Here is a 19,829-nt window from a genome sequence, read left to right as displayed (position 1 = left end):
CGGAGCAGAGAGCGTTGCCCCAGGCTGGGTGTGGAGGTGACAAGGTGAGCCTGGGGAGGTGTTGACAGGACAGTGGTGCGGGCAGGGAGAATAGCCCAGATAAGGGCTTGGCGCCGGTAGTGTTGGGGGAAGTAACCGAGACATTCAGACTTCAAGGCCTTGACACGACACAGATTCGGACCCCACCAGAGAAAATGCTCACCCGTGGGCAGGAAAACAACCCAGTCCTCCGCTCCACAGCCCGTGTCCCGCTTCAGTTCTGGGGAAACCCTGGCCCACGTGGCCACATTCATAGCAGCAGGTTTGGGAGCTGGAGTTCCCCTGAAGTCTCCACTGTGGGATGATCCCCCCACCCCATTCTTCTGAACCCTTAACAAAACCCATTTCCTTTGTGAAACCTCTGCAAGACTAAGCAACACAACTTTGGGGAACTAGTGTGTGCTCGGTCCTGTACTGGGCAGGACAGAAGAAATAGCAATAACTATAATTGCTACTATTTTTCCGGTGGTTATGAAACATCAGCCCTATTGGAGGAATTCATAAATGTAACCTCACCCATTTGATCATGGAACCCTCAGAGGTGTCCACTGGGGGCAGGGGTAGAAACTATTGACCCTACTTGGTAAGAGGAAGCAGGATCAGAGAGGGGAGGTGATGTCTCTGAGAAAACACAGTTGATTGAGTGTGGGGACCGGCTAGAGGCTCTGTGGGCTGTTCTCTTGTGCCCCCAGGCTCCACCCGGCTGGACTCATGGGACTGAGAAGGTGAGCTTTACCCTGCGTCCACCCATGCAGTGGGTGAAGACCGCAGTGGGGGCAGAGTCCGGGTTGGAGTTATTTATGGGGTGCCTCCTGACTGACCACTCAGCGGGGACAGTGCTTGGGAAGGACCAGAGCTCTGAGGCCAAGGGAAGCAAGTCCTGTCCCTCTGAGAGCCCAGTGGAGAGATGGGTCAGAGGCAGCCTGGTTCCTTCATCCACCTGGGGCTGCCTCAGGCGTGGTGGATCCTGACAGGTGCTGTATGGGGAGAAGAAAGGTCAGAAGGTTCCCAGCCCTGGGGGTGTGAGAGGGGAGGATAGAGAGACAGGGACCTTTGGGAGGAGGAAGATGGTGAACATGAATCTGCATCAAAGACAGCATAAGAGGGCTTCCCTGGTGGCGCCGTGGTTGAGAGTCCGCCTGCCGATGCAGGGGACACGGGTTCGTGCCCCGGTCCGGGAGGATCCCACATGCTGCGGAGTGGCTGGGCCCGTGAGCCGTGGCCGCTGAGCCTGCGCGTCTGGAGCCTGTGCTCCGCGACGGGAGAGGCCACAACAGTGAGAGGCCTGCGTACTGCAAAAAGTAAATAAGTAAATAAATAAAGAAAGACAGCAGGAGTACCCAGCTCAGTGTCCCCTGGGACATGGCAGCCGGCATCAGGGACAGGTGTGGAGAGGGGGTCAGTGGAAGGTCAGCAGGGAGGGGCTGGCACTGCGGACTCCTCTGGGTGTCACGGGAGGGGTTGTGACTATTAAGCCTGCCTGGCAATGAAGCTACACATCAGAGGGGAGGTGACTTTCTGGAGGGTAGGGCTGGTGGCTGATTGCCGGAACTCCAACTCAAACTTGGGGGCCAGGGAGGAGCTGGGCCAGGGTCTGCCTGGGGTCCCCCCAGCAGGCCAGGGTGTGGGGCAGAGCTTGGGGTCTGAGCCTCTCTGCTGTGTGACCTTGGCAGGTCTCTCAACTTCTCTGGACATGAGCATCTAAACTGGGGTTGGGGGACTTCCCTGGTGGCATAGTGGTTAAGAATCCGCCTGCCAGTGCAGGGGACACGGGTTTGAGCCCTTGTCCGGTAAGATCCCACATGCCGCGGAGCAACTAAGCCCGTGCGCCACGACTGAGCCTGTGCTCTGGAGCCCGCAAGTCACAACTACTGAGCCCACGTGCCACAACTACTGAAGCCCGCGCACCACAACGAAGAGCAGCCCCTGCTCGCCACAACTAGAGAAAGCCCGCACGCAGCAACGAAGACCCAACGCAAGCAAAAAATAAATTAAATAAAAAATAATAAAATAAACTGGGGTTGTGGGGGTGGAGGTGGGGAGGAGGCCGGGGTTGGCAGCCCGGAGCTAAAGAAGCCTGTCACCAAAGACAGAAGCATTCATCAAGTTCAATGTTTTATATCCACATCAGTATCAACGTACCATACAAAACCGGCCTGCCAGCCTGGCCAGGCAGGCAGGAGGTGGGATGGGGTGGGGGTCCGTGGGCGGCATAGAAAACCAGGGCTCTCGTCCCAAAGAGGAGAGAAAAGAGGGCTTTACGTACAGTCAAGGAAAAACAAAATCAGAGCCCGACATGATTGAGAAGCCTTGAGTCTGCGTCGCGTAGAGGTGCTGTGGGCAGCGCTGCGTGTCGGCTGCCCCAGAGGTGCTGGTGGCCTCAGTTCCTGGGAGGCCTGCGGTCAGCTCATGAGTTTATTTTTACTTATTTTCTTTTTTGGGATTACTTCTTGGCAGCAGCCCCATTGTGGTGTTAACTGGGTTTCACTTCAGGATTTGAAGGGGAAGTTGGGGTCTGTGGGGCAGGTCCCGCCTGGCCCCAGACGTCATGGATGAGGTTCTTGGAAGTGGCCAAGCAAAGTTCCTTCCTGCCCTGATCCCAGGTCTATGGCTTAAAAATCGGGGTACCCAGGTCGGGGCCGCACAGCCCGGAGGCCTCTGTAAACATGGCAGGTGCAGCCAAGGTGGGGCTTTGGGGACCCCAGGGGCCTGTCAGGGGCAGGGCACAGGGGTGTGGGTGGCCAGAGCTGCAGGGAGGGCAGTGCCGGTGGGGGAAGGGGGATGGAGCGGGGGAGGCGGGACCCCCACAATAGAAGGAAAGAGACCAAGAGGAAAAGAGAGGACAGACAGATGGAGCTAGAAAGAGACAAAGTGTGACAGCGGGAGAGATGCACAGAGACTCAGAGAGATGGAGAGACAGGCAGACATGGAGGAGAACCTGAGAGAGAGAGAATTGCAGAGAGCTAAAGAGAAAAACAGATAGACCTGAAGACATTCACAAAGACGAGAGAGATGGAGAAAACCCAAGAAAGAAGAGACAGGTTCAAAAAGATGGAGACCGCGGATGTAGCTGCCACCCCAGCTGGGCCAGTTCTCCTGCTCAGAGCTCAGCGGGTGGCAGGTGGGGGCCCGGGGCCCGGGGCGCGCACAGGATGGGCAAGTGTGACGGTGAGCGCGTCGTTGTGCTGCACCAGCGAGGCGTGCTGGTAGTGCAGCACCAGCTCCTTCAGCGACCCATACAAGTTGTAGGGTTCTGCGAAGCCAAAGCCCGTGGCTGTGCGGTAGATGACGCAGTGTTTGGTGTCGCCGTCTACCCTGTGGGTGCAGGCGAAGGGGTGGGTCAGATGGTCCCCCACTAGGCTCTCCCAGCCCCGCCCCCCTATTCCTGTCAGGTGACCCTGCCTGGGACGTATATTTCCCCCTTTCCTGGATGCTGGATGCCGACCCGGTCCAGACCCCGCCATCTCCTGCTTTGGTACCGTCCCAGCTTCCTCCCCCGTCCCCAAGAATCCAGGGCTTCTTCCTGTCTTCCCGAGGCCTAACATACAGGTGGCACTCAATGAGAGCTCTCGGAAGGAATGGGCGGATCCCTCCTCCCCACCTTCAGTCCACTCGCGTTCCCTTGCCAGGCACTCACACCACAGAACAGGCATAGCAGCCCCGCTGGCTGCTTTCACGGATGAGGAAGGTGCCATCTCGCTTGCCACTCAGCATTTCCTCAGCTTGGGTGCGGTTGATCTTGCCTACATACCATGTGCGTTCCTCGTGGTGGGGGAGATCATCTTCATCCTCCATCAGTGAGTACTGGCTGTGGGGGAGGCAGGGAGGAGCCCTGGTCGCTTACTCGTTAGCCTCCAAGGTCCCCCTGCCACCTGGACAACTGTCCCTCCCTGGTGAACTCCTAGTCATTCTGCAAAGCCCACCAAAAATGGCCCCTCCCCTGGGACGACCCCTCCCCCCCACCACAAATTGGTCACTCACTCCTCAGTCTCGTTCTTGATCCCCAACCATTCATTGATTTTCTTCTGCCGGGCACCTTTCTGAGTGAGCCACCTGGGGGGAAGAGGAAAGGTGGGCTCCTGCCGCTCTGCTGGTAGGGGAACAGCAGCTGCAACACAGGCAGGGCGAGCCACCATGGGCCAGGCCAGCCTGGTTGGAGGCAAGGGCTGACAAGCGCAGGTTCTGGGTGTGATACCCCTGGTTGCCACAAGGGGTCAGCCTTGGCCTGGCCAAGAACCACTTGAACCCAGGTGGACTCCCCAAGCTCTGCCAGGGAACCCCCCTATTTATTATGTTTCTGTTAACACTTTTTGAGACTCTGGATTGTACCATCATGGCAAGGTCTTATCACTATCAGAGGCTCAGTCCTGGGGACTACACGGTGGTGCACCTTTGCACAGGGCAGATTTACAAAGGACTTTGAAAGGACCAAGTGAGCTAATATGTGCAAGGTGCTTGGCACACAACAGGTGCACATGAGCGTCCAAGACCCAGGCGGAAGAAGGAAGCCCCTGATGAAGTCCTCAGTGGGTCAGTGGGTAGAGGAGGGATCTTGGGCTCAGGCTGGGCGCCGTGTGCTGGGTGGCACAGTTGGCATTCATGGAGTGGACCCTGTCGGAGGCTCCCAATGACCTGGCCTCGTGAGAGCAGCGTTCCCATTCCACAACTGAGGCTGAGGCCGCCGCACAGGGAGCCCTTCTGAGGGGGCTGGGAGGGGCCTGATCGAGAGGGAAGGGGCTGGCGGACAGACGAGGGGGCTAGGGGACCAGGTAGGGCTAGTTGGTGGAGAAAGCAAGAGTGAGACGCATGCAGAGGTCACCTCGCCAGGTGCCCCTGCACTAACGGGGGGATCCACGGGTGAGCGCAGAGCCAGGCACTCACACGAGGTACTGGTCTCTGATCTTGCGCAGCTGCATGAGGTCTGGCTTGAGGCTGTTCATGCGCTTGTCAATCTCTCGGTTGTCGGAGGCCTGTGCCCGCAGCTCCTGTTCCAGCTTTGTGCGGCTCTCGTGGATCTCAGCAATACGAGACTTAAGTCGCTCTGAGTTCAGCAGGATCCTGTGGGAGGAGTGGCTCAGAGGCCTCAGATGGCTCCCAGTATCTAAGCCTTTGGACATGCTGTTTCCCTGATTGCTCTTTCTGGCAAACTCCTATTCATCCTTCAAAGCCCATTTCAACTGACCCTCTCTTCCCCTGAAACCCAGGCTGCCCTCTCTGTTTCCGTTCTTTCCCCACTTGCGCTGTGTCAGATCAAGGTGCAGTAGGGCAGGGCAGAGGAACCAGACTCACCTCTGCATCTCTTTCTCATTGCCCTCACGCCGGAAGCGCTCCAGATATTCCTTGCTGCACTTCTCCTGTGTCTGGCCCTGCTCTTCAAAGATCTTGATAGTCTCATTGAAGGCCTCAATGGCTGTGCGCTTCATCTGCAGTTCCTGGAGGAGGGGGTAAATCTGAGCACCTCCTGGGACTCCATCCAAGTCCCTCGTGAGGGATAAAGGCAGATCCCAACCTGATATGGAGACTTTGCTCAAGCTGTTCCCTCCACCACGTGCATCGTTCCTCTAGCCCCTCCTTCGCCAAACGAACTCCTATTCAGCCTTCAAACCCCACACTCCCCAAACCCCCTCTTCCTTTAGATCCTCCTTTAGGCACCTTAAAAAATACCTGGGTCTGTGAGCACGGCTGAGAATTAATGATAAATCTAGTTGCTACAATTCATGGGGCTCCTTCTCAGAGTAGATGCTGCACCAAGCACCTTCCATGCATCATCTCATAAAACCTCCCAAGAGCCTCCTACAAAGTCAGAACTATTAATGGGGAAACTGAGGCTCAGGGGGCCTAAGCCATTTCCACGGTCATGATGTTCCTAATTGATCCCAGACAGGTATCTTGTCCACTTAGAACCTCAGGTGACCCATCACTAGAAAGGGGACAAGACAGAAATTGCTCAGGGACTACAGGGGAGACAGAGAAATTCCCTGCTCGAGATGGGATGTTCTATCTGAATAAGTTGCATCTCAACTTACAAAAGAAATTTATTAACACAGTCCTTGAGTAATAAAACCTCCCCCCACTTCCTTGTTTTTAAAAGACACTGCTCTTTTCCATGAGCTCCCGACCCTTTGTCTTAGGCAACTCTTTGTCAGGTGGTTATTATCATTTTGAATAACATCCAGGTTGAAGGGGATGGAGAAGTAATTAAGACTCACGGTTCCAGTTTCCAGATGGGGAGACTGAGGCCCAGAGGCTCAACCAAGACATCTCCCACAGCTCAGCCGCTCCTGGGAGGCTGGTTGGTGCCTCTTCATCCGTTTTGTTTTTTTGTTCTTTTTAGAACCACATACATTGATTTCTATGTTTTTAGGGTGGTCCCTGGTTGTAAGAGCCTGCTGTGACCTAGAAGTGGACGTCTGTCCCTGTGGCCTTGGCACTGCCCCTCCGTGCCTGGGTCTCCCGGGGTGCGCTGGCCCGTGGTACCTGGGAGGTGCGTGTGTACTCCTCGTAGAGCTGGTCATACTCGCGGCTCTTGTCCTGGTACTGCTGGTGGTAGACCTTGAGCTGGGCGCCCACTGCTTCCACACTGTCCTCCTTGACGATCTGGTCCTGGGGATACCCGGTGCCATCAGGGAAGCTACCTGGGAAACAGGCCCAGGGCCGGCCAGGCACCCCCACCCCCACCGCCCCCAGCTCCCGCCCCAGCCCTGCACCTGCTGGTACTTGGACACCGGGTAGAGGAGCCGCGTGTCCAGCTTGGCGTTGTACTGAGCCAGAGACTCGTGGCGGTAGTGGGTGATGAGGTCCACGACAGAGCAGAAGGTGAGTGGCTCCGAAAAGCCGTAGTGCCCGTCTCGGTGGAAGACCTTGATCAGTTTGTTGTTCCCACCTTTCCTAGGGGCGGGTGAGAGGGGGTGTCAGCAACCAGCAGCATCCGCCAGACCCAGCAACGTCCCACTGGCTGTGCGACCCCCAGTCCTCTGACCTGGGTGTTCTCCCTCCCACCGCTCACCCCTGGTCTCCCTGAAGGGACAGGCCCCCACCTGAGGGTCAGCGTGTACTCCCCCTGGATCTTGCTAGATGCATCTCGGACCAGAAAGGTGCCATCAGGTGTGTCCCGCAGTTTCTCATTTACCTCCTCCCTGTGGAGACAGCCAGGACTGGGGCTGCCCACTGGGAGACCCGACCCCTCAGGCTTTGCCCACCACGTGGCTCCACCCCACAACCCTACCTGGAGATGTCACCCCAGTACCACTCAGCATCCTGCAGGGAGGGCGGGTTGCCCCCATTGGCCAGGCCTGTGGGGGCTGGCTTTGCCTTGGGGGGTTTTGGCGGCAGTGCTGGGGGACAGGAAAACAAACGCACACTGAACACCAGTTGTATACCGTGGCCAGCTCCCACTGCGACCAAGCCTGCCGATGCTGGCAGGGCTCCGAGTCAGCATCCTTGGTCCCCAATGATAGGAGCTAATAAAAGGGGGTGGAGGTCACCTGGGGGCGCAATCTCCTGTTCCTCCAGATGTTCCTGAAGCAACTTCTCCACCAGAAGCGTAGGGAAGTCGGGGGTGGCCTCAGTCCTAGGGGGAAGGGACGTGTCGTGAGCGCTGGGTAGGGCCTGGTGTGCACAGGGCCCTGCATGTGCATGTGCGTCTGGCGGGGGGGTCTACGTGAAAGCATGCGAGGGGAAGAAGAGTAGGTGACGCAAGCTGGTGTGCGAGACCCACTACTGTTTATGTATATGCAGTTAGCTCCCAGTAAGTATTCATACAACAAACAACAGGAGTCAGCATGTGAAGGAAGGTACAGACACCACCCAAGTGCCGGCCCTCCGGTCTAGGCCTCATCGCCTTGTCCCAAGCCCTGCTAGAGTCTTCCTGGACCTCAAGTCCCACCCCTTGTTATCTTTCCTAGCTCGCCCATCATGACAGCTCTGGCCTCTTCCCCCGCTGGGCCCCGTCCACACTCCTTTCTCATCGTCTAGACCCCCACCCTGGCTACGGCTCCAGCCCTTCCTCCATCTAAAGCCCCACCCCTTTTTGCTCCGGCTCAGCCCCGCCTCCCCAGCCCCGGCCTCTCACCCGTCGGGAGCGCCCCCTGGCGGCGGCGAAGGCGACGGCGCCCGCAGCAGCAGCGGCCCGAAGGCGGTGCTCAGGGCACGCACAGCTGGGCCCAGGGCTGGGGCGCGCCGGGCCACCCGGCCCAGGTGCTGGAGCAGGAAGCGCAGTGTGAGCGCGCTGTGCAGCGGCAGCGTCGGGGGCTCCAGCGCTGGCCCCACGGGCCCCGCGGCCTCTGCGGACAGACGGCCAGGGGAAGGTGAGCCAGGGCCGGCACCCGCCCGCCCCAGCGCCCTTCCCAGTCCGGGATTCCTGCCAGACTCACCCCGCAGGGCTCGGTGTGCCTCAGCCGCGGCCTCGGGTGTCACAAGGGGTGCGGGCAGCGCCAGCAGGAAGCCCTTCACGCCATCTGTTAGGGCTGCAGCGTCCCACTGCTCCATATCGTTCAGCGACCAGTCTGCGGGTGCAAGGGGGTGCAGGGTCGATCCAAGACGGGTGCAGGGAGGGGACATCATCCGTCCAGGGCAGGTTCCTCTCCCACTCTTGCCCACTGAAGCTTTCCCTCACCTGTGCGCGCGGCGGGTGCCTCAGGCCTGTAGCTGTCTAGCCCTGTGGGGAAGGGGATGGGGTAAGTCAGTGCCACCCCACGTGGCAAGGCCAGCTCTCAAATGCTGCCTCGACCCCCGTGTGGGGTCTGGGGTGGCTACTAACCTCCCAGAGGTAAGAACAGGGGGAGGGGAGGGAAATGGTGGCAGAGGGCACGGCACATGCAATGATGGGGTCTACATTCCCCTGGGAGTTACTCCTTCCCCAACTCAATATGGAGGCCCAGGACATCCAGACTCAAAGACACTTCCCATACAGAGTGAGCCCAGCAGCCCTGTGAGGGAGATGAGCTGCCCATCACCAGAGGCAAGCAAGCAGAATCCAGGGGTTGCAGCCAGGCCGAGGCTCACCTGTCCGCTCAATGGCCTCCACAAGTTTCACCAGGATAGGGGGAGCCACATCAGGCGGGGAGAACTGCTCGGGTAGGTCAGGGAGTGTGAGGCCTGGCAGGAGGGGAAAGAATGTTGGCAGGGTCCCTAGAAGGACCTGGGCCCCTCTCTTTGCCTGCTGCATCTCAGCCCAAGTGCTTGGCATCTGGACCACCACTCTGGGGGCGGGGGGTGGACAGAAGGCCCAGCTGGTGGGGCTGGGAGGGCTGAATTAGTGGGAAACGATTTTCTAGGTTAAAATATCAATTCACCCAACTACAGAGGCCAGATATAGTTGGCTGACTAGTGTCCTCCCAAATGGTATGTCCATTTCCTAATCTCTGGTACCTGTGACTGTGACCTTACTTGGAAATAGGGTCTTTGCGGATATAATTAAGGTAAGGATTTCAAGATGAGATCCCTAAATCCAATGACTAGTGTCTTTATAAGAGGCCATATGAAGAGAGAGCCAGAGATTGGGGTGATGTGGCCACAAGCCAAGGTACACCTGGAACCCCCAGAAGCTGGAAGAAGCAAGGAAAGATCCTCCCCTAAAGCCTCTGGACAGAGCACAGCCCTGCCCACACCTTGATTTTGGACTTCTGGTCTCCGGAACCATGAGAGAATAAACTCCTGTTGTTTGAAGCCACCAGTTTATGGTAGTTCATTACAGCAGCCACAGGACACTCATACGGCAGGTTTCGGGCTCTGCCATTGCTTGCTGTGCAACCTCAGGCACAGGACCCACCCTCTCTGTGCCTCAGATTCCTCAACTGAGAAACTGGTCGATGGAATCATCTCTCCTTTCTCAGTGGGAACAACAAAGTGGTTGAAGAGAGTAAAAGGAAAATATCCCAGCTGGATCAGAACACCTCATTCCAAGGACCTTTCTCCATTTTCTAAGTCATTTTGCTTTAAAAAAAAAAAATTCCCCCCTTTTAAAAATGCTGACCTCCTTCCATGTCCCAACCCCACCCCACCCCCAGCCCCATGTTTCTGCCCCACCCAGCCTTTTGTGCTCCGGCGCACTCTGCCTGCACGGCCACCATTGGATGCAGCTTTGGCCCTTGGCGGGGACGCCCTGGCACACAGCAGGAGCAAGCCGGGGCCTGCGGGGCCTCCCTGAATGATGGGCCAGGTGGTGCCTTGAGCTGAAGAAAGGCCCAGCTGTGTCGAAAATGAAAGAAAAAAAAAAAGTGAGGGAACAAGGGGAGGTGGGTGACATCCCAGCTGGTAAGGGGGCTCTGAAATTCAACTTTGAAATTTGCCTGTGACCAGTTTGCAAAGCATGGAGGGAGGTCTCATCAGAATAGGCATTATCCCCATTTTACGGATGAGGAACTGAGGCTCAGGGAGGGAGCAACCTCCCCGTGGGTGCACAGGCAGACGGGGGCGCAGGTGACATCAGGGTTCGGCACGCAGCTCCCTGTGTGGAGTTGAATGGAGGGAAGGCAGGCAGCTGCAGCCTGCTGCCTGGTGGTCCCAGGATCCCAGAGGGTCAGGGCTTGAACAAAAGGACTAGTACCCCCCATTTCCAGATGAGGAGACTGAGGCCTGGAGAGGGCTGGTCCTAGCCGATGTCACATAGTCCTGGAAGATTTGGAGGGTGGGGCTGGGTGGCCGCCCGGAGTGGGGATGTGTGTGGTGTCTGGACCCAGGCCAGGCACAGGAGGGAGGCGGCTGTTACCAGGGGGAGAGGCAGATTCTGGCTGGGAGCCCGGATGGGGCCGCCTCCTGCTCCTCCAGGCCGAGGCGGGACGCAGGCCCCGGCCCTGGAGACGCCAGATGCTGCGAAGCCCAAGCCAGCAACCGTGCTGCCTCAGCACCCCGCCATTCCACCCCACGCTGTGGGACTCTGGCCTGACCCTCTCTGGGCATCAGTGTCCCTCGGGCACAAGACCAGGCAGGCCATCGGGTGGGGCCACGGTGCCTCCCAGGGGCTTTGGCCTTCACTGGGTGACTGCCCCTGAGCGAATGGTTCGACCCCCTTGCACCTTGGTCTCCACATCTGTACACAGGGCCTCACTGGGCAGCTGTGAGGGTTGGAGCAGACCACGCCGGGTGCTCAGCACTCGTCAGCCTCCTCCCCACAAGCTGAGCCTCGGTTTCCCTGGTTGGAACCCACACACCCTGCCCAGCATACAGCCCAGCACGCAGCAATTGCAGCGTATGTTCGGTGCCCTGATTCTCCACTCCCAGGACACTCTTTGTCTGCAAATCACAAGATGAAGCTAAATTGAGCCCCTGAATCTTACTGGACACTCCCTATTGTCTTCAAAATCAATCCCACGAAGTCCTTGAGGTGAGGACCCTGCCCCTTTTCTCACTCTGCTCCACCTGACGGCTTGTTCCCTGAACCCGTCATGACATTCCCACCTCAGGGCTTTTGTCCTCGCTGTACCTGCTGCCCGGAGCCCTTTACCCCCATCTCTCCTGAGAGGCTCCTTCCTCACAGCATCTGTCATTCCCTAATTACGTTCTCGTCACTTCTTGAACCAGAAGCTCCATGAGGGCAGGGCCAGGCCTTGTGTCCACCACTCGGTGCCCAGTGCCATGAACTGCATCCAGCCCTTGACGGCAGTGTAATCAACATTTGCTGACCAACCAAATGTCCTTATCCCTCCTCTCCTGGAAGAAGCACCATTGCCTCATGGGAGAGAAGAGGAAACTGAGGGTCTGAGGGCACTCCCCCTTTTCCCCAGCCCTGCCAGGGCCCCTACCTGTTGCTCACCTGGCTCAGGGGGCCCATCTCGGGGCCTGGCAGGCAGTGGGCGTGGGCCACGTGGGCGAGGCCCAGGCCGGGTCAGGGTCACAGGCCCTAGGAACTCAACATAGGTGCCAGGGAAGTCGCCGCGCTGCCGTGTACGCTCATTGAGGCCAGGCATCCAGCCCACGCTCTGTGGGCAGCGCTCGCTGCCCTCGGCCACGCCCAGCGCCTGCAGGGCTGCCCTGCTCACCACCAGCACGTCGCCCGGCAGCAGCTCCAGGTCCTCCGGCCGCTCCCGGCAGAACGGGTACAACGCACGGTATTGGAAGCCCTCGGCGCCAGCCATGGCTGGGCAGGGTGGGGTATGGATGGTCAGGTGGCTGCTTGGGGCCCCAGTGGCCCCATCAGCCTGGGGTGGGGGCCAGGAGGGTCCGCTGGGTGGGCTTGTGGACTCAGACCTCTATTTCCACCAAGAAGTTACAGGTGACCACAGGGGATGCTCACGCCTTGCTTCCCACCATTGTTCCACGACCCTGACAAGGGTCACTCGTTGCTCGGTCCACCATTCGTCAACTGGTGGGAGGGGGTCGGCAGCAGCGTGATCGCAGGTCACTCAGCCGCTGCGTCCCCCCTCAATCCGTAGGGCTGGGCTGGGCCGCTCACTCCCTCGCGTGGGGAGCCATCGGCTCCCGAGGCTGGCGGCTCTTCCAGCTGCGCCAGGCGAGGGGGCCGAGGGCACAGGCTGTCACCATGCTCGGCTCGGGACGCCGACCTAAGGGGAGAGGGGCAGGGCAGCATCAGCCGGTTTGGACTCCTGCCACCCCCAACTCAGAGATGGGCCCAAACACCAGGTTAGAATCCCCTGACTCATTGGGTAACAGGGGGCCAGTCCCTGTCCCCTCAGTTTACCCAGCTGTAAAATGGGTACAATAATAGCCCTCCTTTGGGGTTGTTGGGGGCAGAGCTCCAAAGCATCTGCCCCGGTCATATTGCATGCTCAGTAAACAAGCTCTTCATCATCCTGGTTAGAGATGGGGAATCTGAGGCTCAGAGCAGGGAGGTCTTTGTTGGACAACTCAATGGGCCAGGATGCCAGGACTCAAAAACTCAGATCCGTCCAACTTCACAAGGCCCAGGATAGATGAGAGGAGGCAGCAGCCACATGACAGATAGTTATACCCAGAGTGGGTAGGGTGTAATGGGTGATGCTCAGGGTGCTGTGGGAGCCCCGAGGAGAGACTGGGCCAGCTGAGCACAGAAGGAGGCATCAGGGGCAAAAGGCGGTAGGAAAGGAGGTCCAAGCAGAGGCCCTAGCACAGGCAAAGGCCTAGAGGTGAGTCCAAACAAATGGATCTCTGATCTCTGCAAGGGAGGAGGGAATGGGGGGGGCGGTGTCCAGACATTGCTCAGTTTGGTGCCCACAGTAGGTACTCAAAACAGAAGGGGGTTGGTGGGAGGCCAAGAGGACCTTAGCCCCAGGGTAGACATGGAGCCAGTAAAGGGTGAAGGGAAGGAGGGCACTACGACTGACAAGAGGGAGGCTGCTGGATGCAGGGGCAATGATCACTCCTTAGGAGCCCCCAGCCTCAGGGAGACACAGCCCAGCACAGACACGTTCTCAATCTCAGCCCTGCAGGTTCAGTCCTCCAGAGAGGTTGGGGGGTGGTAGGCGGTGCTTTTCCTAGGGGCGGGTCCTCCAGAGGAGAGGAGGGGGCACTGGCCAGAGGAAATAGTACAGGCAAAGACTTGACAGCAAGAAATGCTTGCCGAGAGTTCAGGGTGGCTTTAAGAAAGCCGCAGACCACGCAGGGCCTCGAGTGCCAGGCAGAGGGTCAGACTTTATCCCTCAACCACGGGAGCAGCAAGAGGTGTCCAAGCAGGGAGCACAAGCTCCACATTCCAGGACGCCCCAACTTACCCACTCCCTGGCCCCTGTACCCCCACTCTACAGGTGGGGAAACTGAGGCCCAGCGAGGGGGACGTCCAGGAAACCGCCTAAATCCGCTTGCCTGCCCGCCTCCGCGCCCAGCTGAGCACACGTTTGCACACGCCGCGGTGTGCGCGCCTGGGAACCAGCGCTCCCCGAATCCAAGAGGCGGGTGGAGAGGCCAGGCCTGGCTGGGGTCTTGGCGGCTGGACTCAGGGCCTGCGCGCTCACGCGTGTGCAGACGCGCACTCGGGCCTGCGTGGACCCCGCAGCCCAGCCCAGGGGCCGGAAGTGGAGTCGACCCTCTACCGTCTTGCACCCCACTATGCCCCACACAATGCCTGGGCGCCCCTCATTACTGCTCGATGCCCCACTCCCGGCAGGGCCTCCCTCAATTCAGGGCCGCAGCTCCAACCCCTTATCTCTCCCTAGGGTCCCCCGTTCCGCCCCCATCGTCCGGGGAAGGCTGCAACGCAGCCAGGTCGAGCCAGAGGCCTCCCGCTCCCTGCGGCCCCCAATTCCCGCGGGGCCCGATGCAACCCTGCTCGCATTCTGGCTTCCACCGTGGCCCCACACTCTGCCTGGGCGCCCCGCATCTGACCGAACCCCCAGACCGGCCTGCCACGCGGACCAACGCGGACTTACCTGGTCGCGGCCGCCACCGCTGCTGCCGCGGCCGCCGTCACGCAGAGCCGAGCCAGACCCGTGGCTCCACCGCGGCCGCCGTCGCCGCAGCCGCGGGATCCCCACCTCCGCCGCCGCCGATGTTCCGAACGGTCGGGCCCGCCCCCGGCGGAAACGGCCGAGCGTATTCGGGCCGGGAGGGTGCAATGAGGCCGAGGCAGAGCCTGGGAACGCTCGAATGTTTCCGGAAAGAGCCGAACGTACTCCCGCGGGACTGGAGGGTAACGGGGCGGGGGTGGGGCGCCCCGAGATAGCCGATCATTTCCGGAAATAGCCGAACATAATCGGGTCAGATGAATAATTCCGAGGCTGGGCTCGGCTAGGCTCGGCTAGGCTCGGCTAGGCTCGGCTGGACTCAGAGATGCCCGAGCGATTCCGGAAATGACCGAGCGCGCCCCGCCTGGACCGGCATAACAGAGACTGGGCCCCGAGACTTCGGAAAGTTTCTGGAAAGAACCAAGGGTGCTTGGTCCCATATGAGGCCCTGGGAACTTAGATCTAGGGGCGACCACCAGCTTCCGGAAACTGCCGAAGCATGGACGGCTCCAGAGGACGAGTGAGGTGGCCCAGAACTCAGGAAATGGAGGCGGCAGGGTTGGGGGGAGGGGCTCAGACAGAAAGCTGCGCTTTTCAGGAAACAAGCTGAGAGCCGAGAAGGAGCCGGAGTTGAAAGCCGGGGTTTCCGTGGTAGCCTAGAGCGTCTGGCAACAGCTGAACTAACTCTCTCGGGTACGGAGAACTAGCCCAACGCCTGTACAGATGCGGACTGTTTCCGGAGATAGCCGAAGACACTCGGAAACAGGGGGCGTGGCCAAAGGTTTCCGACCTACGGAGCGTTTCGGAAGTAACCGAACGCGCTCGGGCTGGGCTGGGTTCCAGTGGTGGTGAGGGGAATTTAAGGGCACAGCCCAAGCAAAGACCGGTTAAAAAAGGACACAAAGATGGTTTATTTATTTATTAACACAGCTTCAAGGCCCCAGACGGGTGTCTAGATGAAGCTTCTAAGGACAGAGCCCATGATGGGTACTCAATTCAGAGAGGGCAGCAGGAGGGCAGCAGGAGGCCAGGACCAGAGAAGGCATCAGGAAGAATCTCAACAGTGAATTCCCAGCAGGCTTCAAAACCCACTTCAAGGGCTTCTCTGGTGGCGCAGTGGTTGAGAGTCCGCCTGCCGATGCAGGGGACACGGGTTCGTGCCCTGGTCCGGGAAGATTCCCACATGCCGCAGAGCGGCTGGGCCCGTGAGCCATGGCCGCTGAGCTTGCGCGTCCGGAGCCTGTGCTCCGCGACGGAAGAGGCCACAACAGTGAAAGGCCCGCGTACCGCCAAAAACAAACAAAAAAACCACTTAAAGTGACTTTGAGCCAAGGGTCTGTTTTCATCCCGCCCCCCACCCCACTCTTCCCTTACCCTTTTCTTGGCCCCTCACAAATCCAGACATTGGACCTCTTCTTTGTAAATGTGGGCTTTTATTCACCGTCAGCTCCGGGATGGAAGGCGGGAGCAAGTCATGCACAGCCTTGATCTAGTTCCAACACCAGGCAGTGCTACACGGATGTCTCCAGAGAGAACACAGCGTGGGCTGCAGTGCCTGGAAAGTGCCCTCACCATTGTGGGGTATGGTGATCTTGCTGGCCACCTCTGAATGGGAAATGGAGACTCTGAGATGCCCAGTGGGTCACACAGCATTACAGGGGAGAGAGCTGGAGCTGGAGTCGGCTGTATCTGACAACAGATTCTCCATTCCAGCTCCCTTGACTACAGTGCCCAGGACAGGGCCTGGCCGCATGACTCTTTCCAGGCAATGGTGGGGGCAAGTCTCCACGCCTTGCCAGGCCTTAGTTATTTGTCTGTAAAATGGGGATGACGACACCACCTCCAGCCTTCTCAAGGTTGGCTGAGGGGAAAGCCACAAGTAAAGCGCTTGGCATACAGTAGGTGCTTAATAGTCGTTGGGATTTGTTTTGTAAACACAAGGAAACTGAGGCACAGAGTGGGGAAGTCATTTTCCCAGAGCCAAACAGTGAAGCCAAGATTCCAACTTGGGCCTCACTGCCCCCCAGTTGGATTTTTCTCACTCGAATTTCAGCCCTACAAGGCTCTGGCATATCGAGGGCACCCCCCAGGGGCTGTTTCAGACACATCATGGTCAAGTTCTCACCCTGGTGGGCATCAAATACAAAAAATCTTGTCCAGGGTCTTCTCCTACCCGGCAGTGTCCTTTGAGGTTTCTGCCTCCTGGGGCATCAGTGTCTGCTTGTGACGCAGGTGACCCCTCTGCCTAGATCTGGTGAACTTCTACTCATATATCAAAGCCCCAGTTCCCACACCTCCTAAGCCTATAGGACTGGAGGCAGACTCTAGCATGGCTGGCCTAGGGATGGAGGCTATGATGGTAGGAAGTAGCCTTCAGAATCCAGTCCATCATCAAGATTACTTTGTTTTGTGGTGGAGGGGAATTGTTTACGGAATCTCCAAGTCATCCAAACTGGGCCTGGACAGGTAAGCTTGGCTGCATCCCTTCAAATCTGCGGGTCTTGAGTCAGGGGTGGGATCAAGTAACACAAAAAAATTTTAAAAGTACAGAAAAACCATAAAACACGAATACACGTTGACTTGTCCAAAGTGCTTCCTTCTCAGCCCAGGGGGCAGGGTCTACAGATGAGTCCCAAGTGCATGGGACAAGACCTGGGCAGCCGCCTTAACAGTGGCAGCTCAGTCTGGCTATCGCTTATAAAACATAATAAATTAGCTGCAGGGATTTGCTGCTATTTACAATGCCACCCTAGTCTCCCTTGCCTGCCCCTATGGCCCCCTGATTGATCGGCTCCAGAACATGAGGGAGGCACCTTCCAGCAAGAAACGCGATCGCTTCTCATCTTCCAGGTGTCAGAGGCTGGTGGCTCAGTCTCCATCCAGGTGTCAATTTATGGAAAACACATTCCACAAAAAATGCGTTGACTTCCAGGCCAGGGAGAGGATAGGTAGGAGGGATTAGTCTTTCTCAAAGGGTCCAAGGGCTCCTGGCACAGCCTCAGCGCCCTCCACAGCGATCTGCGGCACCAAGGTGGGTGGCCCAGTGGCCTCCTCAGGTGGTTCATCAAAGCTCACCTCCTGCACAGCCTCCTGCTTCTTGAATGAGTCTCGGCGCTCGGACAGATGCAGCCGTCGCATGACCACCAGCTCGGAGTCTGGCCCGCGGCTGCGGCGCCCCAGCTCCCCGTCGAGCCGCTCACCTGTACCCAGCTTGTCAGCCGACTGGCCTCGGCGCAGCCTTGGGGACCGGGCAGGTGCAGGCGGGTGCCCTGGCAGGGGCGAGGGTGAGCGGGGTGGGGGCGCTGGCACGGGCGGGCAGGCCAGCGGGGAGGGCGGGATGCTGCTGGTGGACTTGCGGCGGCCGGTTTTGGGGCGGGGTGGCCCAAGCTTGGTGGCCAGGCCATGCAGGGAGCTGGGTCGGGTGTGGCCAGCGGCAGCCGGAGATGCAGGGCTGCTGGAGCTTGGGGATGCGCTGGGTGGAGACACTGTGTCTGTGGGTGACGGGAGGGTCAGGGCCACCAGCCTCAATATGCCAGCCTCGAGGTGGGGCCCTAAGACTGACTGCCAAAAGCCCACACTGTTCCCTGTGGCCACCCATCAGGCCTGGTTTTTCCTTTGTTTGCACAGGCTCTTCCTTTGGCTTAGATCTGGTGGACTCCTACTCATCCATCAAAGCCCTAGCTCCTCTTCACCCACTTCTCACTTAAATGACCCACTGAATCATTCAGCCAAAGGTACCTGCCCACCGTACATCTATCCATCCCATGAACCATCCATCCACTGGTTCTGGAAGTTATCCAGTAAGGGCCCTGCTCTGCCTGTGTCCACTCCCCACCCCTAGGCCTCAGCCCCTGAGGATGCCTGATCTGAGAAAGACAAAGATGGCACAGATACCCCCAGCCCCGTGAGGTCAGGGTAGGCCAGAGGGAGAGATAGCAGTTGGGGTCCCCAGAAGGCAGGGAGGGCTTCCTGGTGGCTCTCCTCCAGGAGGCCTTCCCTGCCTCTGTGGATTGCCCCAGACTGTCTCTCTAGTCTGATGCTAACCCAGTGGGACTAGGGGTGTCCACCTCTGGCTGTCTCTCACAGACTGGGGACCCTCAGGGTTGGGCCAAGTCACCATCCTTTCCTGCTCCAGAACAATCTTTCCATGCCCTCTCTGGCTCACCCTCCATGGCTCCCTACTGCCCCCCAATTTAAGCCCAGCTCTTCGGCTTGATCCATCCCCCAATCCCCTCTCCCTAGCCTCCGTCTAGCTTTCACATCTCTCCTGTCTGGAACCCCTTTGTTCATGATGTTCCGTCTGCTGGGCACAACCTTCCCTGCCCATCCCAGACTGCCTTTGAGGCTGTCACACATCAGGTCATTCCAGCCTCCCAACTCTGCTCACTCCCCCGCTGGGCTGACCACCACAGCCCTAAGGGGTGGTCCTGGGGGTGCACCCACCTGCTGGGGCATCGGGAGCCGGGCTGCAGCAGGGCGTGGTGGGGCTGGGGGAGAGGCTGTGGGTGGGTGAGCCCGGGAGGCTCTCGCTGGATGACAGGGAGTGGTGGAGGCCGGAAGAGAAGCTGCGGCTGGTGTGCAGCACGGACGACTGTTTTGAGATCTTCTTGAAGAGCGACTTCCGCCTGGGGTTAGGAACCCAGATTCTTCAAAACCCCTGCCCCCAGCGGCCCGGGCCGCCCAAATGTGCCACAGGTCCTGCATCAACCCTCCCCGGCAGCCAGGCCGCCGCTCACCGCTCCTGCGTCTCCCGCCTTCGGCTCCGCTTGTTCCTGCGCGCCATGCGGCCCTTGGTCACATTCTTCCGTGCAGGGCCCACCTTGATGGAGGTGTTCTCCAGGGGCGTGGTCCGAAGGGCGATCTTGTTGCCACTCTGCAGGAGGGATGGCAAGGGGTCGCCTGTGTGCCTTCCATCCAACGAGCCATCCATGCACCCACCCACCCATCTACTCATCCATTGGAAGCCCCGGATCCTAACCACCCGCTTCTTACCTAATGACCCCCCCACTCACTGGGCCAAAGATGGATGTCTGCCATCTGTCCATCCATCCAATGAGCCATCTACCCACCCACTGGTCCCAGGAGCTATCCAACTAGGGGTCTGCCTCCTCACCTGTGTCCACCTCCCCGCCTCTAGGCCTCAGCCCCTGAGGACCCTTGGTCTGAGGGGAGGCAGGAGGCCAAGATGGTACAGATACCCCCAGCCCCACAAAGTCAGGGTGGGCCAGAGGGAAGGTCAGGAGAAGGGGCACCCAGGGGGCAGGAAGGGCTTCCTGGAGGAGTGGCTCTGAGGCAGAGGGGACGGGGCATGCAGGGCCGAATGCGGAGTGGTATGGTCGGATGGGGGGAAACACACAGAATTGGGAGCTGAGGCCAAGGCGTAGGGATGGAGGTCACAGGAGCAGCCCAGAGGGT

General features: G+C 58.9%; 2 protein-coding genes across 29 annotated transcripts in view; both read right to left on the bottom strand.

Annotated features, from left to right (window-relative positions):
* Window positions 1–2,141: 2,141 nt before the first annotated feature.
* PIK3R2 (phosphoinositide-3-kinase regulatory subunit 2) lies at window positions 2,142–14,493 on the bottom strand. Of its 5 annotated transcripts, none has more exons than XM_073803063.1 (17): window positions 14,340–14,493; window positions 11,792–12,539; window positions 10,066–10,227; window positions 9,043–9,135; window positions 8,654–8,695; window positions 8,412–8,543; window positions 8,111–8,321; window positions 7,524–7,609; window positions 7,265–7,373; window positions 7,077–7,175; window positions 6,747–6,927; window positions 6,517–6,642; window positions 5,329–5,471; window positions 4,921–5,097; window positions 4,021–4,092; window positions 3,677–3,871; window positions 2,142–3,354 (listed from the first exon to the last, which is right to left on the bottom strand). In XM_073803063.1, the coding sequence occupies exons 2-17, from the start codon at window positions 12,111–12,113 to the stop codon at window positions 3,147–3,149; spliced, it is 2,358 nt and encodes a 785-aa protein (XP_073659164.1). In that variant the 5' UTR covers window positions 12,114–12,539; window positions 14,340–14,493; the 3' UTR covers window positions 2,142–3,146. The 5 variants fall into 5 exon arrangements, with proteins under 5 accessions (XP_073659164.1, XP_073659165.1, XP_033709835.1 ...); XM_073803064.1 differs by having other exon boundaries at window positions 3,677–3,847; XM_033853944.2 differs by lacking the exon at window positions 10,066–10,227.
* Window positions 14,494–15,827: 1,334 nt separating this feature from the next.
* The window catches only part of MAST3 (microtubule associated serine/threonine kinase 3), a 38,155-nt gene continuing 34,153 nt past the window's right edge, over window positions 15,828–19,829 (bottom strand). For all 24 annotated transcript variants that reach the window (XM_033853938.2, XM_073803046.1, XM_073803050.1 and 21 more), the window contains 3 exons: window positions 19,151–19,287; window positions 18,858–19,039; window positions 15,828–17,905 (listed from right to left, as the gene is read on the bottom strand). In XM_033853938.2, the coding sequence (XP_033709829.1) occupies window positions 17,373–17,905; window positions 18,858–19,039; window positions 19,151–19,287 (852 nt within the window). In that variant the 3' untranslated portion in view covers window positions 15,828–17,372. The remainder of the gene's footprint in view (window positions 17,906–18,857; window positions 19,040–19,150; window positions 19,288–19,829) is intronic.

Source organism: Tursiops truncatus, chromosome 3, assembly GCF_011762595.2.
Source record: "Tursiops truncatus isolate mTurTru1 chromosome 3, mTurTru1.mat.Y, whole genome shotgun sequence".
Lineage (NCBI taxonomy): Eukaryota > Metazoa > Chordata > Mammalia > Artiodactyla > Delphinidae > Tursiops > Tursiops truncatus.
Note: the sequence above shows the minus strand (reverse complement) of the source record. Positions and strands in the feature narration are given on the sequence as shown.